The 21,185-nt window shown below is 45.4% G+C and overlaps 1 protein-coding gene across 2 annotated transcripts in view; it reads right to left on the reverse strand.

Annotated features, from left to right (window-relative positions):
* Positions 1-565: 565 nt before the first annotated feature.
* The window catches only part of Tbcel (tubulin folding cofactor E like), a 58,686-nt gene continuing 38,066 nt past the window's right edge, over positions 566-21,185 (reverse strand). For both annotated transcript variants that reach the window (XM_059267674.1, XM_059267675.1), the window contains one exon: positions 566-926. In XM_059267674.1, coding sequence (XP_059123657.1) covers positions 608-926 — 319 coding nt within the window. In that variant the 3' untranslated portion in view covers positions 566-607. The remainder of the gene's footprint in view (positions 927-21,185) is intronic.

Raw genomic sequence — 21,185 nt, forward strand, 5'->3', positions numbered from 1 at the left:
TATAAACAGAATAAAACTACCAGGTAAGTGTGTGCAAGTCAGAGTGAAAAATGGACCCCAGGAAGGAAAAGAGGAGGAGGGGAAGAAGAACCGGAGATGGAAGGTGCTGGCCCTTCCAGGGAAGATTCCCCATCTCTGGATCTGAACACTGCACCACTCCTCTGAGGGACCACTCTGTCCTCGAGCCTAGCAGGAAAGAGCCCAGAGGCTGACAAACCCCAGCAACACAGTAAGAAGTCGGTGATTTCTCTGTCATCTTTCATGAGAGAGAGAGAGAGAGAGAGAGAGAGAGAGAGAGAGAGAGAGAGAGCATAAAGACTGGAGAGAGAGAGAGAGAGAGAGAGAGAGAGAGAGAGAGAGAGAGAGAGAAAGAGCATAAAGACTGGAGATGCAGCCAGGTCTGCTGACTGAGCTGAAGTAATCTGTGATAGAAAATACCAAAAACAATCCCCTACCCATTCTAGGGGAAGAAAATATACAAAACCCCTCCAAAAGCTAAACAAAACCCAAAACGAAACGAAAATGCCCTTCCTCCTAAAGAAAAGCACGCTGGAAACAAACACCCTGCAGGAAGTCCTTATGTGAGTTTTTACAAGGCTGGTAGAGGTTATTTTGTTTTTGATTCCACAAAAATTTTATCTCCATCCCTAATGCCGAAAGAGTGCAGGGCTCGGGAGCTGTACTTCATCTCTTCCGGGCCGAAGGGGGCCTCGTGGTCAAAGTAGTAGAGAAGCATGCTGCTCGTGGGCAACTGCACTAGAGTTTTTAGTTGTTTCTTCAGTTCTGCTACTGTTTGGTCCAGGCGGATGCTCATTTCTTCCACTTGGTCATTAAAGTGGACTTCTACCTTTGCGCTGCTCTGGGGTCTCAGGTCCACTTCGGCCAAAGGCTCCAACTTCCCGTATTTTGTAATGAGTTCATGATACCTAGAAGTATAAAAAGAACAACGTCACCTTGAACTACTCACTCACAACACACCAGCAATCCACACTGCTGCTGTCAGTATCTTTTCTTGTCCTCTGACTGTCCCTTTCTTCCTACATGTAGATCTCGGTACTGACTGACTGCTGACCTCTGTGTATGGATACAGCTGCTCTGCTGAGGCCACAGTAAGACCACATACTTGGGGACAGAAGCATCTCTCCTGAAGATGGTCCCCAGGCCTCTGCTCCTCACAAATAGGCCTAGTGGGGCTGAGGATGTCTCTCAGTTAGCAGGGTGACTGCCAGACACACACGAAGACCTGGACCGCATAAAAAGATGGAGTGGTGCACACCTGTAACCTAGCACTCAGGAGCTAAAGGCAGGAGGATTAGAAGTTCAAGGTCAGCCTTGGCTATATGAAACCCTGTCTCAAGCAACTGGGGATGGAAAAAGTCTGAGAAAGAAAGCAAGTAGAGAAGTGGATGCTCCAAAGGCAGCAGGGGAGAGTCCCATCCCTCCTCAGAGTGTGTTTTCTTGGTGTTACCTCTGAGAAGGGAAAACACCTAACTAAGCACATTTCTTGGTAATATAGGGGAAGATAGGGGAGTAGCAAGAAGCCATAATTTATAGAACAACAACAATAATAACAATATGTATTTCAGCAATTTATCGAGCTCTTTCAATGAAGCCTTGTTCGAATGTTCCAGCCTGACCCTGGCGAAATACAAGAGTTATGAAAGGATCAAGGACTCATTCTTGGAAAAAGAAGACCATAAATAAAGATGTTCTGTCATCAGAGCAGAAATAAAACAGCGATGCACACTAAGAGGAAAGTGAGTTACAGAGGTGAGAACAGGGTCCCCAGGATTAAGTTCCTACATGGAAATTCTTGTATCCACTGCCAGCCTTGGAGGAATGAAGTCTGATTTGATGGAAGAAGTTGGGCAGTCTCCTACATACCAGGGAGGGGGAAAGAGTCACCATTAGTTTTGTCATAACTAAGACTCACTAGGTTAATTAAAGATCAGAACTTGACAGTCACGTAGCATTCTGCTCCAGCTCTCGCACTCTACTTCTGGCTTCGATTCAGTACAATCAGTGTCATAATAAGGTTAGTAGAACGCTAACGACACAGTAAGACATTGTGTGGAGAGATGGAGGGAGAAACAGGGTGTAGTAAAAATAGCCCAGGCCCTGACTTTCAAACCTGCCTTACAATTAACAGGATGACTTTGCAGCTCACAGAGTCCTCTGGATCTGCTTCCTCATTAGCAAATGTAGGATGCTAAGTCCTGCCCTTCCTACCTGAAGGACAGCCATAAATAAAACAATTGGTGAGTAAGTGCCTGCACCTTCTAAGTTCATAGACGAAAAAATCAGCATTCTATCCCTACTGCTCTGGAGCTAACAATAGTAAAACATACACACACCTTAGAACCTACAACTGGTCTTCTCGGGAGGGGAGGGGCAGCCTGTAGAACTGTCTCCCAGTGCTTGAGCACAGATTAAAACAAACAAGGAAACCAAAACCAAAACCACACACCATCAGCAGCAACACAAGAATAGAGGCATCACCTCATGACCAAAACCTTTCAAATGGAGCCCAGAGCTCAGCAGTGTGGGGGATAGCAGATCAAGTCACATCTTCAGACTGTGGAAACTACTGTGGAGAAAGGAGGTGAAGAGAGAAAGTCTTCCTCAGTGAAAGACATGGAGCCAGGGATGAAGGTCAGCCAGGGCGTGGAGGAACCAGGATGGAGAAAAGTCCCAGGGATCAGAAGCCTGCCTGTCTATCCACCGTCAGGATGTCAGGATTTTAGCCAAGGGTAAGCCAATCACAACACCGTAGGACGCACACGCATATAAAACCAAAGGAACACAACCACCAGGCCACGAGATTGCAGACGGCTCCATGAAATCTTCCCCATGCCCTCCTGTCACATGCCTTCCCACAAGCACAGACAACCGTGATCATGCAAGAGAAGCCCACAAATGGCAGTGGAACCCATATGTGGTCCAATGACCTGACTCAATTTAAAGAAATGTTTCCCCTCCAGACTACCGAGACGTAGAAACAAGAGCACCATCCTCAAACTGCCTAGAAGGGACAAAAGAGGCAGCAACAAAGGGGTCACAGAGAGCTCACACACGCCACATTTCAGCACCCTGAGAAGGGTCCACTTTCACACATAAACAACATAAGCCTCAGAAATGGAAGCACATACCACAGGAAAAGGAATGGGGGACGGAACAAGAATAAGTTAAGCCAGGCCATGGTGATGCACGCCTTCAATCCCAGCACTCAGGAGGCAGAGGCAGGTGGAGCTCAGTGAGCTCAAGGCCAGCCTGGTCTACAGAGTGAGTTTCAGGACAGCCAGGATTGTTGCACAAAGAAACCCTGTCTCGAAACATCCCCCTCCCTCCCCCACCCTGCAAAAGAAGTTAAAAAGCAGAGGCAAAATGTAATCTAAAAGCAAGCACACTGAGAGGAGAGAAGCAAGGACACCACACACAGGAAGAAGTAAGTGTGGAAACACAAAATCCTAAGAGAGATGGTGAACTGCTATTGCAGGGAAGGGTGGAAAGAAGGGGTGGGTGCCGCCAGTACCAAGCAGACAAGCAGAATAGGAAGGCCAAGGGCACTGTCCCTAGCCCAATTCTGTTCAGCAATACTTTTAGCTGAGAGACATTCTGAAACAAGAAAGGACAGAGGGAACAGAGTCCCCATGAGTCCTTCCAGGGAAAAAATTCAACAGCTGGATTAGAGAATTAACAATAAACCCTGAGCTTCCTTAAATATGAAACTAAAACCTAACAATGATAACTTCTGCATTACTCGACTCACTTGAGACTGTAGACAAATGAACTGATCTCAACCATAAACATTACCTAACTATACCTAACATAACCTAAGCTCTACCCTCACACAGCAACCGGCCTCACTGCTGCAAATGAGCAAGTGTGGTTAGAAATCAGATGCCCTATGCCGGGACACTGCAATGTCCTATACATTTCTCAAGATCAACCATGTACAGAAATAGCATTACTACCCTCAGTTAGCGTTCTTCAACTCTTTTGTGTCTTAGTAAACAGTACTAAACACTATCCAATCATTCTAGCCCCAAACTGAACAAGTGTTCTTCAACTCTTTCATGATTTAGTAAACAGTACTAAACACTATCCAATTATTCTAGCCCCAAACTGAAGAGCCAGTCTGGTTTCTTCCTGTTGCGTCTCTTTCCTCCATTGCCTTCATTCAATCAACGAACATATTTTCATTCCTCTTTCTCCTGAATGTCTTATTAATCTATCTATTGCTCTCTTGTCCATGTGCCTTATAAATTAGAGTCACTCTTATTAATGGTCTTAACGGACACATTTTCTTTCAATATAGATGTCTATATTTATTGAATCTCTTCCTGATTGGCCTTCCTATACTGCAGAGTTTACAAAGCTGAAAAACTACATTTCCCACATTCCCCTGCAGACCAGATTTAGCTTCCACCAGTATCAGTCAGCCCTAAATGGATCTAGCAGTAACAAATGGGGACAGTCTGGTAAGCGCTTCTTAATCACCAGACTAAAGTTCGAGCAAGGTTCGTTCCTGGAGTCAACAGCCTGGCAGCATCCTGCTGGTCTGAAGGTCGAACTAAGGTGACCTGATAAGCACCAAGGACAGTGCGTGAGATAGGCACCCCACCTCCAGCCAGGTTGACTACAGAGCAAACAGTGTCCCTGGAGGGCATTCTTGTGGTATTATTCTAGAGGCAAGCCTAGGGAGGCGGCTGAAGTCTACTCTTCCAGTTCTTCTAAAGATTTGGTATGGACATTAGACACTGCAAGGAACCCCTTCTTAAGCAGCTTATGACTTCCCATGAATTTAGGGTAGCTCCAGGACAGACTGTCTTCATTTTACAAAAGCCTGGTACATTTTAGAAACAGATTTCTTCCTAGTCTTTTAGTCTGGGTATTTCATCTGTTCCTCAAAGTCCACCCAAGCTGAACAATGTCTGCATTAGGGCACCTGGGCTTTGCAAATCATCCCCTCAATGTCTTAGACAACAGGACTGGTTCCTGATGCCTAAGTATTCTTCAAAACCAACTTCTCAACTTATCTCCTATAGACAAGTATCTTCATCTGGCTATTAACATGTATTTAATATTTATAAGCCTTGCTTAGTGAGTGAGCAAAATTCCATGCACTGTGTATTTGTGTTCAGAAGTTCCCTGTAAAGATCTCTCCTTAAAAATGTAACACATAAAACATGAAAAATTCCCAGTGGCCCATTTGGTTATATATAATCCATGAAGAAATGAGAAAAGAGGATTCGTTAACTTTACTCTGCTCCTGAGGCATTATGAAGATTGAAAACTATATCCCAAGAATCCTCTGACCATCCCATCTAGCCTCCGCTTCAATATACCTTCTCTCACTGAGACCATACCACATCCACAGCACAGCAGAGAAGAAGAAATCTTATCAGTCCATGACAGATTTTACACTCTACTGACAGTGTTAAGGCCATTGATACTCTTACTCAAACACATGAACATCACATGTTGGAGACAGAAGGAACCTTACAGACCATCCATCCCATACTTTATAGATGTGATGTAATTAGAGCTTGTTCACTGATCTGAAGCTTCAGAACAAAAGGAGAGCTAAGACCTCCAGCTCCGTTCTAGGCCATCATCCCTTAGTTCTAAGCACCCTGGTGACTTGCTGTAATAATGAGCGCTATTCTAGAAACTCAATTCTCACTCCTACATGGCCCCTTTCAATTTTTCTTCAATGGCGCCTTTATTCTCCCATTTTTGGAAGTGTCTCATCATGTAGGCCATGTGGTCTTGAACTTCGGAACCTCCCATCTCAGCCTCCACATCCTGGAGTCACAGAAGTGTGCCTCATTTCTCACTTGTATGGTCCTAACACTTGATTTCCCTCTGTCCAATTGCCTCCCATTGCAAGGCTTATGTTCTTTATTAGCTTAAGCTATAGACCTTCCCCATCTGACATCCTCAAGGGCTTCAATTTAGCACACTTCCATTAACTACTTATTCTCCCCTTTCACATACAGCATAGCATCTAATCTCCTCCCTTTGCTTTTTCTGTACCATTGAAAAAACAAGGCATTTAAGGGCCCTAGACTGGCCTTAGACTCACCACTTTCTTGCTTCTGCCTCCCTAGTGCTGGGATTAAAGGTGACACCACACCCAGCCAATTCACAATTTCTTTAACTCAAGGTGGCCAAAATTACCAGTGAATGGATAGTGTGATTCATATGATGATGGAATTCACACAACTACCAGACAGTAGTTAAATTATTTTAATCTGCATACATTTACCAACACCATCAGGACTGTAATCAAAATGGCTTCCGTTCACCTTGTAGTGCATTCCTCTCCAAATTCAAAGCAGCAATGGGTAAAACAGACAAGGTTAAAGTCAAGGGCAAACAGTCCAGACTAGAAATGCTATCTCCATAGGCCAGAGCTCAAAGCAAGCCACAACTGTGTGTGTGTGTGTGTGTCTCACAAATGAAACAGTACCTGATAGAACAGAAGTGAAAACAGGCATTTTACCATTCACTGGTAACTCTGACAAACTTGGATTTAAGAGCTAGTGAAGCTGAGTGTGCTGTGATCCAAGCATGCAGGAGGCAGAGGGCAGAGATGGGGTGGAGACACCAATACTCCCGTCAGTAATGACAAACCAGTATAGAAAAAGCCAGTAATGGTTTCAAGTAGTACTTACAGCTTGACCTAACTGACATCAAAAATATCATGCAGTAACTCAGAACATACATCTCTTTCTAGTGTATATGAAAACAAGATCGACCACATGCCAAACCAAAGCTCTCTAAAGCCTTACCTCAAGAGTTCCCTGCCCCATGTATGTGTGTGCAGGTTCTCATGCATGTGTATGTGTAATTATAGAGCCCAGTGAACAATCCTGAATGACAGGGTCTCTAATTGACCTGAAGCTCTCCAATTAGGCAATATTGGCTGGACACCAAGCCACAGCAACCCCCTAATCTCAGTTCAGCCTCTCTAGACCTAGGAGTACCAGTGTGCACTACCACATTCGGCAGTCTCACATAGATCTTCCTGCCTGCAAAATGTATGCGGTGCGCGCACACACACACAAACACACACACATTTGGAGCAAATCCAGATGGTTAGGTAAACTGTGATTAAATGAATGTACATATATAAGAGAATACATGGAACTAACACACACACACACACACACACACACACACACACACACACACACTCACACACTCATACACACACATAAGCATGAGCTGGAAAATCCAGGCAAGACCAGTGGCCTGGTGAATGCTTTGATCATGGCTGTGGTGCTGTACTACAGTGCTCCAAGACACTGGCACTACAGGGGACAGAGAATGGGGCACTATTACTTGTCACATACTGTTTTTGCAACTGCATGTGATACTACAATTAATCCTCACAAACGCGTCAATTAAAAGGGTGGTGGCTATAGACTGTATAGATCCAGTGGTACACTGTTGTAGAGAAGCCCAAACAACAGGCACAGCAAACAATCTGTAGCTGACAGAGGGTAGGAGTCAGGGGAAAAGGCTGAGGACGAAATACTTTGGAGAGGATGAGAATTTAGATTCTGGTTGTGTTGGAGGTTATATAATGGGACTGTCAAGATTCAGAACTATAAACTAAAAAGGGTAAAAATGCACTCCATGTCAGTTATATTGCAATAAATCTGATTTTAAAAAATAACAACATAGGGCTAGAAAAATCCTCAGTGGCTGAGAGTGCTTGCTAGGCGAGCATGACAGCCTGAATTCAGAGAGCAGTACCGTGCAAAAACGCCAGCCTAACCTCAGCACATGGAGGGTGAGGCCTGGGAACTGCTGGGGTCAGCTGAGCACCAGTTCCAGGCTAAGCTGGAGTCTATCTCAAAAGAGAGAGGGCAGAAAGTGACAGTGTAGGACACCCAGGGTCCTTTGGCCTGTACATGTGCACACATCACAATCATACACATACACACAAGCCAAATTTCTTAAAATTTAAAATGGATCCAGATATGAGATAACCATTTATTAGGATCCACCAAGATAAGGAGGAAAGCAGAAGTGACCATTACCAAGATAAGGAGGAAAGCAGAAGTGACCATTACTAGGAATGTAAAAGGTGAGGAACAAGGACACAGCCTGCCTGCTCTTCACGTGGTAAGGATCTCACCAGGGTTGGAAAGGCACAACAGCACCGAACCCACTGCTTTGTGACCATCTCCAGACCAAATTTAGCACAGAACTGCAGTGGACTTTGTCAGGAAACCCCTACCCGTGGTTGCCTGGGGAACTGCGTACTTCCTGGCTGCTAAGCATGTGAGTAGAAAGATGTCCTTTTTGCTGCAAGTTAAAAAATTTTAAACCAGATTTCATGTGGAAGTAGTGACCACTGAGCTGAAAATAAGTAATGCAGAAGCTGAGACACATACCCCACAGATCGTAAGAGTACTATAATGAGCATAACAATCTTAAAGCAAAATGAAATACTCACTAGAAAAATAAAAAAAGACCAGCCCAGCTCATTTTACAAAGCTAGTACAACACTTAAAAAACCCAGAAGAGCAGAAAATTATTAGAAGCCAATTTTACATTTGAAAATAAGTGGGAATATTCCAAACAGCATAAAATTGAACCCTACCTGCTTATCAAGGTTATTTCTTATTCCATAACTAGTTGAACACTGGAATGCAAAAATGCTTCCGCAAAGCAACCACACTGTTCAAGTCCAGACTGAAGGAAGACATGCTAATCAGAATGCAAAAAGAACCTTCTATAAAACCTGGTGCTATCCAATGACCAAAGAAACCCTAGAAAACCAAGGGTAAAACTATCTCAACTCAGTAAAAGTCCAGTTGCACCTCAGGATGCATCACACTGAAGCCTTGGATACATTCTCTCAATCGAGGAGGAAGATCGATCAGCGGATGGCTTCTCTTACTGCCTTTCGATTTGGGTGGTTTTAAGGATTGAACTCAGAGCCTCCATCACACACGTGACCCAAGTGTTCTACCATGTGAGCTACATCCCCAGCCTGTCTGTCTTTTTAAATATCACACCAGCAAATGAAATGAGCGGCACAGAAATTACTTGAGGAAATAACTGTGCAGAGAAATCCCCAAGGAAGGAAATGCGAACTACTCCGTATGCTGTCAGGACTGACAGATGACCAGCACGCAGGACCTTCAGTGGCCTTCCTATTTACCAGGAACACCCAACTAGAAACAGAGAAAGGCATCTCATTTGAAAGAGCAACGGAAATTAATAAAGTACCTAGGAAGGAACTTCACAACGCTGTGAGAGAAACAGAAAACACTTGTGAAGGACACAGAGAGCTTCTCGGCTAACAGAGAGCAGCCAGCAGAGGCAGGATGCTAACTCTCCCCATATGTCAACACACTCACTGTGCTTGGAATCCAGATACAGCAGGGCTTTGGTGAAAGGTATTAAAGCCAACATGGGATGCAAACAGCCCTACAATAACTAAAATAATCTGAAAAACAATGGTGGGGGAGGGGGTTCCCTCTACTGGGAACTAAGAGAGTTGGACTCGGTGATGTTGTATTACTGTAGGAATGGAGAAATGTACCAATGGGCCACATCAGGGTCCTGAAATAGAACCATGAATAAGCAAGACACAGGACAGAGACAGCATGCAGGTCACAGAATTCATGTCAGTATGGCAGGGAGTGGGAGCCCGCATGTTCTGTGTGAAATGACACAATAATCAATACCATATAAGTGAAAGCCATAATGCACATACAAAACCATATCTTAAGTGGTCTTCAGATGGAAAAAGACTCCCTTCAGACGTGGTGTGACCAAGCAGCAGCAGCTGCGGCTGTATGCACAAGACCAGCACAGGCTCAAGCTAGTCAAACTGCATCAGGGATGGAAGAGGGTCTCACAAAACGACACCCTAGCCGAGGAGCTCCTGGAGCTGGGCCACTGGAGAAGAGAGCATCGGTGTTCTTCAGGCATGCAGCTCTCCACCCCTCCATTAGGTTTCCATGCTCCAGTGCATGCCCTACACCCATGCATACTGTCAGCACCAGCTGGCCTTAACGTTAAAACAAACAAACAAACAAACAAACAAACAAACAAACAAACAAACAAAGAGTACATGAAGTTGGGAAGGAGATTCGGTGGGGCAAGAGTTGGAGGGGAGTAATGGGGAGGGGGATCCTGTTTCCAACAAAATACAAACCAAAAAGACCAGATAGAAAGGCTACAGAACCACGGGAAGATGCTTCCTTGGCACAGAAATATAAACCTTACTTTATATTTTGATGGTGGTTCTAAAAGGAGATATCAAAGATACACATCAAATTACTGACAGGAGGGAGGGGCCGGAGGACCGGCTCAACAGTAGGTGCACTTACTGGTTTTGCATAGAACTTGAGTTCAGTTCCCAGTGCCTACATCAGACAGCTCACAACCACTCAGAACTCTAGCTCCAAGGGGATCTGACACTCTTCTGGCCTCTGTGGGCACCTGCACACACGCACGCACGCACGCACGCACTCAAAAAATAAATCTTTAAGAAAAAATTCTTGCTCTGGTTGCTTCCTGGAGTAAGGAATAGGATGGGAGGAGAGGCAAAGAACCCTATTTCTTTCTGGTAATATTATTTCTTTTTAATTAAAAATAAAGTAAAAATAGTATGAAATATTAACCTCATTAGTTCTGAATGGTGGAAAGTGGGTGTTTTATTATTCTTAGTATTTTCCAATATTATTTTTCATTTAAAAAAAAAAACACCAAAAAGATAAAGCTGGCTACTTGTTCTGGTCAAAGCTAACGTTCAGAGAACAAAGACAGTGTCCACAAGATCAGGGCATTCTCCCTCCCTTCTGCAGGTATACTGGAATACTCATCTGTAACTGCCATCAAGACAGGAAGGCAGCCACCTCCTACCGGGCTGGGAAAGAGGCAAGAAGTCGAAACCAAGACCTGGGTGACTGGGATGACAAAGGCTTCGAGCCACAGGGGAAGCTAACATTTCCGAGGGTCTCCAAGGAGCTGGGAGGAGAAAGCCCCCTTTGTCTCTCCTCAGACTCCCAGCCTAACTGAGCAGTGCTGTGTCACCAGCCTGACAGAGGATGATGGAGCTTGGCAATGCAGAGAACCCCAGGAGACCCGTGTCCAGGGGAGGAATGTTCTTCACAACAGCAGGCCCTCTGTGTGGAAGGAATATGAGGTAACGGACTCAGTGTGCTAGGATTCCTCCAGCAAGGGAGACAAAACGGGCCTTCATCGGGGTGGTGTCCAAATACAGCCCGCTGCCCTGTCTCACCATCACAGGCAGATACAATCAGCTCGGCTAAGAAAAGCCATTAGTCTCTGGCAGGAAAAAATACCCTCCATACATCACAAAGCATACCACTGGCGACAACTAAGTAAGCACTCGAGGAACTGGCCGCCTAATCCTTGACATCATAAAGGAGCCTTCCCAGGATACAAAGCGAGGGGCCAGCTTTAGGGCAGTGAGGCAGAGCAAAGCTAAGAAGCCGCTCCTTCTGGCTCTGTTGCAGGCTCCATTAGCAGTATTCCTCTGTTAGCAGCTAACTGTTAACTCGGCTCTTACAACTCTTTGAATGAAGTATGAAATTTTAAAGTCTAACAAAAGACACCCCAAATCAGCTCACTTACTTCCCCCTACTATGCTCAGAACAAGAAGCCCACTGTACCCCAAAGATACATGATGCTTTGGATGCTGGCATCCAAAAGGAAGTTCCTCCTTTTGTCCTTTTTTTTCTCTCTTTAAAATGAAACTGAGAGCTACGTAATAGTTCAGTACTAAAGAAGCAATTTAAATCCAATCTCTCAGAGGAGATGGAGAGAGCGAGCAAATACAAGATGGAGGGAAAACGGTAAACAGAAGCAGTGTGACAGCATCTGATAAAGGGCAGAATAAAAATAATACACATGTGCTGGAGCCGTCAGCGGGGAGGCGCCTGTCTCCCTGAATGATGTTTACATACCCCCAGAGGAAGCTCCACTATAAATATCTGAAATCAAGTACAACTGTGCAATGTGTTTTCTGAGGACTGAGTTCTATAATTCAGCCAAACATGGGCATCCTCTATAAAGACCTGTGGTGTCCAGCACACCGCCTCTTTTACTACAGTCTCCATTACTAATTCAGTCTCCAGGTCCCTTTCAGCCCCTCCTTGTAACCAGAACCCAAGCCCACCCTTTGAACTGACCCATACACACATCAAACTTCCAGCAATTTCCTAGTAGCCGTAAGGAAAAGAGCAGCTAAGAACTCAGCAGCCCGCCCGGCTCCTCCCTCACTCCGCTTCTGTCAGCACTTCCCAAGTTCTGCCTCACTAGTTATGTGAGAACACCAGCCAGAACATCCCCTCACCTCCAGGTTAACACAAACATTTCCTAGGAAAGGGTAGTCTTTTCTCTGGTCTAATCTTCTTCCCCATGCACTCTGAGTGCAGAAATGTCACTACAGTGCCACACTGCCAGGCAATGTTCTGGATCCTGGGAAGAAAGAACGGCCCTGAACAAAAAATGTTGCTACTTCTGCTCGGCTGACAGTTCAGTGTGGTGGTGGGGGAATGGAGAGACTAACATACGAGTGGACGGACAGTATAATGTAAATCAGGTGTTGGTGATCAAATCAAAGTAAGTTAAGGGAACTGCAGGAGACAGAGGCGAGCTATTTTAGCTAGGGTGTGCCAAGGAAGACTCTCAAATCAAGCAAGAGAAGAAGCCACACAGGTAACCTGCAGTTCAAACTGAGAGAGAGTGCCAGAGCCTGAGGTGAGAGCCCACGAGATGTGTTGTTTGAACACAGACGCTTGAGTTTCTGTCAACCAGCGGGTTCACAGACTAGTGACTGGCTGCTGTAATTTAACAATACAAGTTTGGACTCAAGAACACAGCAGACAGAAATTACAAGCCATCTAAGGATATTTTGTGAAAAACTATCCTTAAAAAGAAAAGAACCCAGATGGTTCTCAACCTGTGGGTCGAAACCCCTTTGGCAAACCTCTATCTCCAAAAATATTTACATTACGATTCATAAGAGTAGCAAAATTATAATTATGAAGTAGCAGTGAGAATAATTGTATGGTTTGGGGAGCAGGTCACCACAGCATGAGGAAGTGTGTTAAAGGGGTCAAATCATAGGTGACTCCATAGCTCTCGCAAGAGCTTAGGGCAGGAACAAAGGAATGGGCAGAGGGCAGATGTGGTGAGGAGGATCGGGTGTGGGCAGAAGGGCAGATGTGGTGAGGAGGATCGGGTGTGGGAGAGAACACATCCAAAGTTTGACACACTATTTCATCATCCAGGTGATACGTCAAGCAGACAACTGGAAACACTGATCTGTAATTGAGGGGCAGGTCAATGTGGCAGTTAGCACATCACAGGTGGTATTCAGAGCCATAGGACTGGCTCATGGTATGAAGTAGATGAGATCAGAAAAGAAAACTCTAAGGAGGAAAGGTCTGGGAAAATTCAGCCTCTAGAGGTCAGGACCCAGCCAGGGAAAGGTATCTCCAGTGTGGCCCTAAAGCAAGCCTCTCCAGACATTGTGGTTTGTCCATGTACCCCAGTTTCTGGTACAGTGCCACTTGGTTTATAGCAAGTATTCAGTAAGTAAATTAAACTGTCCCCTGAACCCTGGCTAGGATCTAGAGTCAATTCCTAGAAGTTCTCCTGGTGAGGCAGAAGAATCCAGGCACTGAAACATGACCAGCCAGGAGAGGACATCTTTCCAGCCCCCTGCAGCACACACTTGATTACTGTGAAACAGTACACCACTGCCCCACGAGCCTCTGGGGACGAGGCACAGAGGAAGGCTCTCAAAGAACGAGCCTATTGACCAGCACACACCGGGATGCTTGAGGGCCAAGAATCTGAGAACAGAGGCTTTTCTTCTTGGGTTGTTTCACGAAGTAAATAAACATGCAGCCTATATCTGGTGGCTCAGTTTCGTGTTAGCCAGTTACTCACCCTAAGCAGCCATAGCAAGGAGATCCCACCCAGCAGGAGAGGGCAATGAAGAAGGTAACTGAGCACCTGTAGGCAATTACTGAACTCTTACACTTTTAAGACACTCTCACAACACTGATGTACGGCTCCCTTCAGTGCCCCAAACATTTTATTCTGGGGTAGGAAAACAGACCCAGTAAATCTCTGGATTGTCCATAGTGAGTTCCACTGGTAAGATGATTGATCACAACCAAACAGATGTGAAGAAAGCTACTGAGTCACCAGGTAACTCTGCTACTAAGGGACCCTCAGCTCGCCATCACGGCCCTTCATGTGCCACTCAGAGACAACCTGGGTCTCTTTCCTCACTGACGCCTACGTTAAATAGAGTGATTTACGTCTAATTAACATGAGGCAGGAAAACCAGAGAGAGGTTGTCAGGAAACTGAAATTCGGGGAGACTGTAGAGGAAGTCAGTACAGGAAACCGAGTTACTAGAGGAGACTGTAGAGGAAGTCAGTACAGGAAACCGAGTTACTAGAGGAGACTGTAGAGGAAGTCAGGACAGGAAACCGAGTTACTAGAGGAGACTGTAGAGGAAGTCAGTACAGGAAACCGAGTTACTAGAGGAGACTGTAGAGGAAGTCAGGACAGGAAACCGAGTTACTAGAGGAGACTGTAGAGGAAGTCAGGACAGGAAACCGAGTTACTAGAGGAGACTGTAGAGGAAGTCAGGACAGGAAACTGAATTGGACACTGATTTAAAAGTACCACCACCACCAGCACCGGCAGATTCAGTCAAAGGAAGAGAAATGTTCTCTCCAAAGCAAATGGCCACGCTTTCCAGGAGTCTAAGCCCCTCTGACTCGGTGCCAACACTGGCTTACCTAAGGAGTCACAATCCCACCGTGTACTAAGATGGCTGGGGTTATGTGCGCTTCATCAGTATCTTAGGAAGAGGTGATGGATGCAGTTTGGAAGAGAAGAGGGTGAGTACAGTATCCTGCTCATGTATCACCATTCTTACTCCTAGGGAACACGTACTATACACACTATGCACTTTATAAACACTGTTTTCTCATCTGTCACTTCCTCTGGCTATGAAGCGTAAATGCCACTACAGCTTCTTGGAAGGTTGCACTACATTCATTTAGTTTGTGGATATGGGCGCCATGGCACATGCAGAGGCACAAAAGGCAATTTCAGGAGGCAGCTCTCTCTTCTCACCACGTGGGCACCACAGACGGAACTCGTGGTGTCGGGCTTGGTGGCAACCACCTTTCCCTGCTGCGCACACACGAGCCCCCACAGTTCCTTTTTAAAGGCATAACATGGTTCTGGCATATCACAAGGACTCAAACATTTGCTGAATAGGTCCACCAGGAGATTTATATGAAAACTACTAGGGAATAGGCATTGTAGTGGATGATGGAAGTCAGCTTTGGCCATCAATACCTGAATGTGCTTCTGATTAGGGCCCTTGGGGCGGGGGGGTGGCGTGTTTCAAAACACATGAGATGCAAGCAGCTAAAAGAAGTGCAAACACCAAAGAGAAGATATTCTTTCCGTGTTCCCCGGAAACTAGAAGAGGAGGATATGACAGAAGGCTGTCCTTTTAAGTCTTAAGTACTAAGCAAAGATGCAGGCATGACAGCTTGTGTGTGCTTATTTTATGTGTATGTATACCTCTGTGTCCATCACATGTGTGCAGGAGCTCACAGAGCTCACAAGAGGGCATCAGATCCCCTGGAACTGGAATTCCAGACAGTTGTGAGCTGTCACATGGGTGCTGGGAACCAAAGTTGAGTCTTCTGTAAGAACAGAAGGCACTCTTAAGTGCTGAGCTCTCTCTCTAGTTCCTTCAGAGGTTGCCGGCAGCAGACAGAGATCTGAGGACTCACAGGCATGGCGACAAAGGTCTGATGGCGATGGTGGCCTGCTGACTGCCGAGGGCTATCCAACCTTCACTATCCGAAGCATGTTGCTCATGTACGGATACAGAAATCCTGCCTGGGCTTTGCATTGCACTGATCCTGCCCAAGTATAATTCGCTAATCTTCTTGTCAGTTGTGTGAGCCACACAGCATCCATTATTCTCTGACTAAATTCCTACCCGACTTAACTTGTCCAGAGTTGAGTCCATTGTTTGCACTAAGAAATTAGTAGCAGAGAGTAGATGAATTACAAGCAATCGACTCTCAGGTAATGAAGGGCAATCTGCACTTGGTTTCTGCCTAGCAGAGGCCAGTGGGTATCACATCAGTGCTCACAGAGACATTCTTAAATCCTCAATGTGGAGAACTGAAAGAACTAATTATCACCCATGGTCATGTGCAACGCTCGGGGTACCTGACAGCGCTGCCATAATGAGGAGCTTATGCATTCAAGGCCACACGGCACAGCACCTGCTAGGTTAGGGTGAGATCCCCATAACTACACCCAGGGAGGAGGCTGAAATGCAGGTACTATTAAAAATACAATCTAGCCGGGCATGGCCGCGTGTGCCTATTATCCCAGCACACACAGTGCTGGCAAAGGAGCATCAAGAGTTCACGGCTAGAGGCTGGAGAGGTGGTTCTGGGGTTAAGAATGTTCCCTGCTTTTCCAGAGGTCCATAGTTTGGTTCCCAGAACCCTTGTTGGGCAACTCACAAACCACTCGTTAACTCCAGCTCCAGGGAATCGAGGAGGTCTTCTGGCCTCCATAGGCACGCACACAGCTCACCCTCTGACACACATAAATAAAAATTAATTTAAATAAATAACATGAGTTTGAGGCTAGCCTGAGCTACATAGTAAGATCCCATTCTTGTCCTCCCCCAAAAAAGTGCCTTTATTTTTCTAACAAAACAGCTAAGGCAGCCATAAAAAATATACAAGAGTTTATACCCTTGCTTCTTAACTGCAAGTGAGTCAAGTCTGTAAGAGTCAAATGGCCACGGAAAAGCTGGGGCAGTGACTGGAGGAAGGAGGAGGAGGGCCGGAGAGATGGTTCAGAAGTTAAGAGCACACGCCGCTCTTGCAGAGGACCAGAGTGCAGTTCCTAGCACTCCCACTGGGTGGCCCAAAGCTACCCCTAACTCCAGCTCCAGGGTATCTAACACCTCTGGCCTCCACTAGCACCCACACTCACATTCACAGACCCACATACAGATCCACACACACACCTATACGTAATTTTAAAAAATCTAAAAAGTAAAATATCTTTAGAAAAAAGGGGAGAGAGTATTGGAATGAAGGTGTATGGAGGTGTTGAACACCTCTGCTAATTGGGTAGCCCTTCCGCACTTATGAATGAGTCTGATTCTCAAAAATCACCCTATAAGTATACATTAATCCCTTCCATATATATATCCTGGCCAGTTAGCATCAGATCAGGGCACACTCAGAGATGGTAATCATAAAACACAACTCTGGTCACTGAGAAGATAGACATATTGGAAGTCAGTATAGAAATAGAGCCTGAGGGCGGCGCAGACCAAGGAAGGAAAGGCACTTTTAGCTCCTGCTGGCTCTGTAGGCATAGAACTTGCCAAAATGTCTCAAATCTGATGGGGCCCCATTAGCAGCAGAGAGCAGTTACAGTGTGTGTCCAGTTGACTGACCAGAAAGTGGATTTAGTCGTGGTCTATGCTAAAAGCTGAGATGCCAAATATAAGTGTGCAAGAATTCAAAACCTGAGGGACACAAGAATAACACAAGTGATCATGTCACCCTCACTTCCCTTCTACCCACCTTCTATTCATGAAACCTTAGAAGGACCCAGAAGACACTTCTTACCCTAAGCCTTGAAACTGTAAGAGGAGTACCCACATCTCTGAAAAAGCCTCCAAAGGTCAGAGACGTGGGCAGAGGACTGAAATCAGTCTACCTGTTTCCACTGGAAGGACAGAAGTAGCCAAGTGGTGGCATTTAAGCACTAGTGGATGGGAAGGTAGGCATACTGAGATAGATGTCGGAAGGAAGGAAGGAATGGTCATTATAGTCTGTGTCGGGGCTGGAGAGTGCGCTCAGTACAGTGCTTGCCACCTGAGTTCGGATCCACAACAGCACTGGAAAAAGTCAGGGACACCACACACCTATAATCTCCGAGATAGGAGGATTCCTGGAACCTGCTGGCAAGCTAACTAAATCATTGAGCCCCAGCTTCAGTGAGAGACCTTGTCTCAGAAAATAATATGGAGAGCAACTGAGCAACTGAGGAAGACAGAGATATCAATCGTGGGCCTCCATACTCACACGCGCGCACGCGCACACACACACACACACACACACACACACACACACACACACACACACACACGTACCTACACCAAAACAAACGAATGCGTTAATTAAACAGTCTGTGTGAATCCTTTGCAGCAATGAACGGATCGTGGAGTCTGTAGGGTCACTTTAAGGAGTCCGTGGACCTTGTTCGACTGCAGCATTAAAATGAAGCAAGAGTGCTTCCTTCTCCTGAGAGAGGCACAGACAGTGTCACCACAGAGGCCTGCTGATGGTGACTCTCCTTACATCTCCACCGACCGCTTCACTTGGGTCAAAAATAACGCCAGCTCTTCCTGAGTCGGAGTAGGTCTGCAGCCCCAAAGGCTGCGAGCGGAGTGCAGGACAGACCCTGAGTTCATCCAGCAAACAGCTTGCAAAACAGCTTTTACACTCACAAGCTTTACAAGGTTTCAGAGCTTAGCCCTCAGAATAACATCCTCCTGGAAACTGCACCTCACAGCTACCCGTTCTATTTCTCCACAACGCCAGGCCGAATGTATCGCCCAAACAAGTTTGTAGACATGGCAGCCAAGGTAGGTGATTAAGTGTCAGGGGAAATAAAGGAGTCACATTTGGACGTGGATGGAATCCAGAGGCTGTCTTTAGCATTTCCCTGCACTGCCAGCTCTAGAGGGAGAAATTCCAAGACAAGAAAGCACAGATATGTAAAACTAGTAAGGGTGCAGACTCCAACAGAACAGCTGGCTCTGACTGCACTGCCGGAAGTCAGAGAGAGCCATAAGCAAACAGGGATTGGAGTGTGTGTGTGTGGAGGCAATGGAAGCAGGAAGTGAAGGCCAACTGTGGCCCTGGGATCAGTGTTAAAATAACAGTATCAATCCACACTTACACTGGGTTCATTGTTATGTGCATGTACATATTTACAAATTTTAATTTAATTTTCTTTTTTTTCCTCATTTTCCATCATTCTGTAAAAGGTATACTAGAATGGTCAACTTCACTACTGAGTCAACAGGTATCATGATATAAAAGTAATATAGATGCCCCCTAAAGGTCCAACACTTAGCACTAAACACAGCAGTCCATAAGACCCAGCTGTCCAGAAACACATTTCCATTTGCACAAGGACCACATTAAGGATATGCAAGAACACTGTCTTTCTTACAATTGAGAAAAGGAATACACAGATATTAGAAAGATTAAGACGTAAGCTGTTACTTCTGGTGAATGGCTTCTATCTGGGGAAAGTGTGAAGATCAAGATGCTGGGGATGTAACTCAGAGAGAGAGAGTTCACCTAGCTACCGGGGTTCCATCCTCAGCACTGTCCCATAGAAAAGCAAAATGAACAACCAAAAATCTGACGTTTCAGTATTTCTCAAAAGAAGTTCTAGAAAACAAACAAACAAAACAAAACAAAAACCCTGGTGGTTAAAATAAGAACGGTGGTGACATCTGTAGTCCCCGTACTTAGGAGGAAGAGACAAGAGGGCCTAAGTTCAAGGTCAGCCTGGGGTCGCAGTGAAAGCTGATTAGAACAGGAGCCGCACAAGGAGGGGCGTGGCCATCCTCATCGGCCAGCTCTACAATGCCACTGGTCACACGGCAGGAACTCAGTGGAAACTCTAAATGACAGAAATCCACAGCGCTGTGGTGTCCCAGACAACAGTGCCACATCAAGAGGAGCTGAAGCGGGGCTGTCGCAGCCTCCCTTGGTTCCTGCCTCACAGGTCTTCCCAAGATCCTCCTAATGCATTTCTCTGCTGATTAAAGCTAACCAAGGTTGATTTCTCTGGCTTTCACTCTAGAACACTCTTACAGAAGAGTAAGTGCACGTCAAGATAATTACACCATTAGGACAGAAAACAATTTCCTCTGTTCCTTTTTGTCAGTCTGTGCCCACACAGCTGTATCTACAGGTCTTAGTAAGTTAGCCAAATGAAAACAGATACTGGACCATATTTTAAGTTTAAGATCTATTTATTTTCTGCGTGTGCTCCTGTGTGTGTGCACACACACACACGTGCATGTGAGAGCGTGAGAGCAGCCAGCACACCTGGGTGCAGCAACCGCTGTTCATGCCGTGACCTATGTGCAGAGGTCACAAGACAGCTTGCAGGACTGGGTTGTGTCCTTCCACACTGAGGGTCAGACTCCCATCATCAGGCTTAGTGGTGAGCACCATCACCCTTTACCTGACTAGCCATCTTGCAGCCATGGACCACTTTTTAAACCTTTTTTTTTTTTTTTCATTTAGTTCAAATTTCGTATGTATAGTGTTTATTAAAAGGTATAATAAAATCCCTCACCTGGCTGTTCTGAGTTAATTTAAAGACTCTTAAGAATCTTTAATTTCTCTAACATTTTAAATACTCAGGAGTTTAAATATTTCTAAGTAACCACAGAGAGATCTTTGTGCAAACTCATAGCCCTACAAAATGTACTGCTTTAAGTCACAGATCTTAGTCTGTAAACATTAATACATTTGAGGAGAAAACACGTCCCTCCAGCAAGAATGACTCAGAATCCTGAGTATCTGTAGACACAAGGTTCAATTAAACTGCCTCCCTCCCTCCCTGTGTCCACTTTGCTCGGCTGACCCCTGGATCCAGTAAGGGCTCATGTTAGTCTTGAAGATTTCTTGTTGCTGTTTCTGCCATTTTGGTTTCATAGTGCAGTTTTTGTTTGTTTTAACACATTTAGCCCTTGCTAACCTCAAACTCTGTAGCCAAGGATAGCCTTGAACCCCAATTCTGCTACTGGATGCTCTAATGCTAGGATTACAGATGTAAGCCACCAAAGTTTCTTCTTCTCCTTCCTCCTCCTCCTTCTCTCTCTCCCTCTCTCTCTTTTTTTTTTGTCCAAGAACACGGTTCTCTACATAGCCATAGCTACCACTGAACTCCTGGTCCTATTTTCTCTTCCATTTCCTGAGGTCTGGGATTACAGGTATATGCCACCATGCCCAGCTACTTCTTTTTTCTTTTCTTTTTAATGTTTCAAGCATAGTTTCTTTCTTCTT

Source organism: Peromyscus eremicus, chromosome 7, assembly GCF_949786415.1.
Source record: "Peromyscus eremicus chromosome 7, PerEre_H2_v1, whole genome shotgun sequence".
NCBI classification, from domain to species: Eukaryota; Metazoa; Chordata; class Mammalia; order Rodentia; family Cricetidae; genus Peromyscus; species Peromyscus eremicus.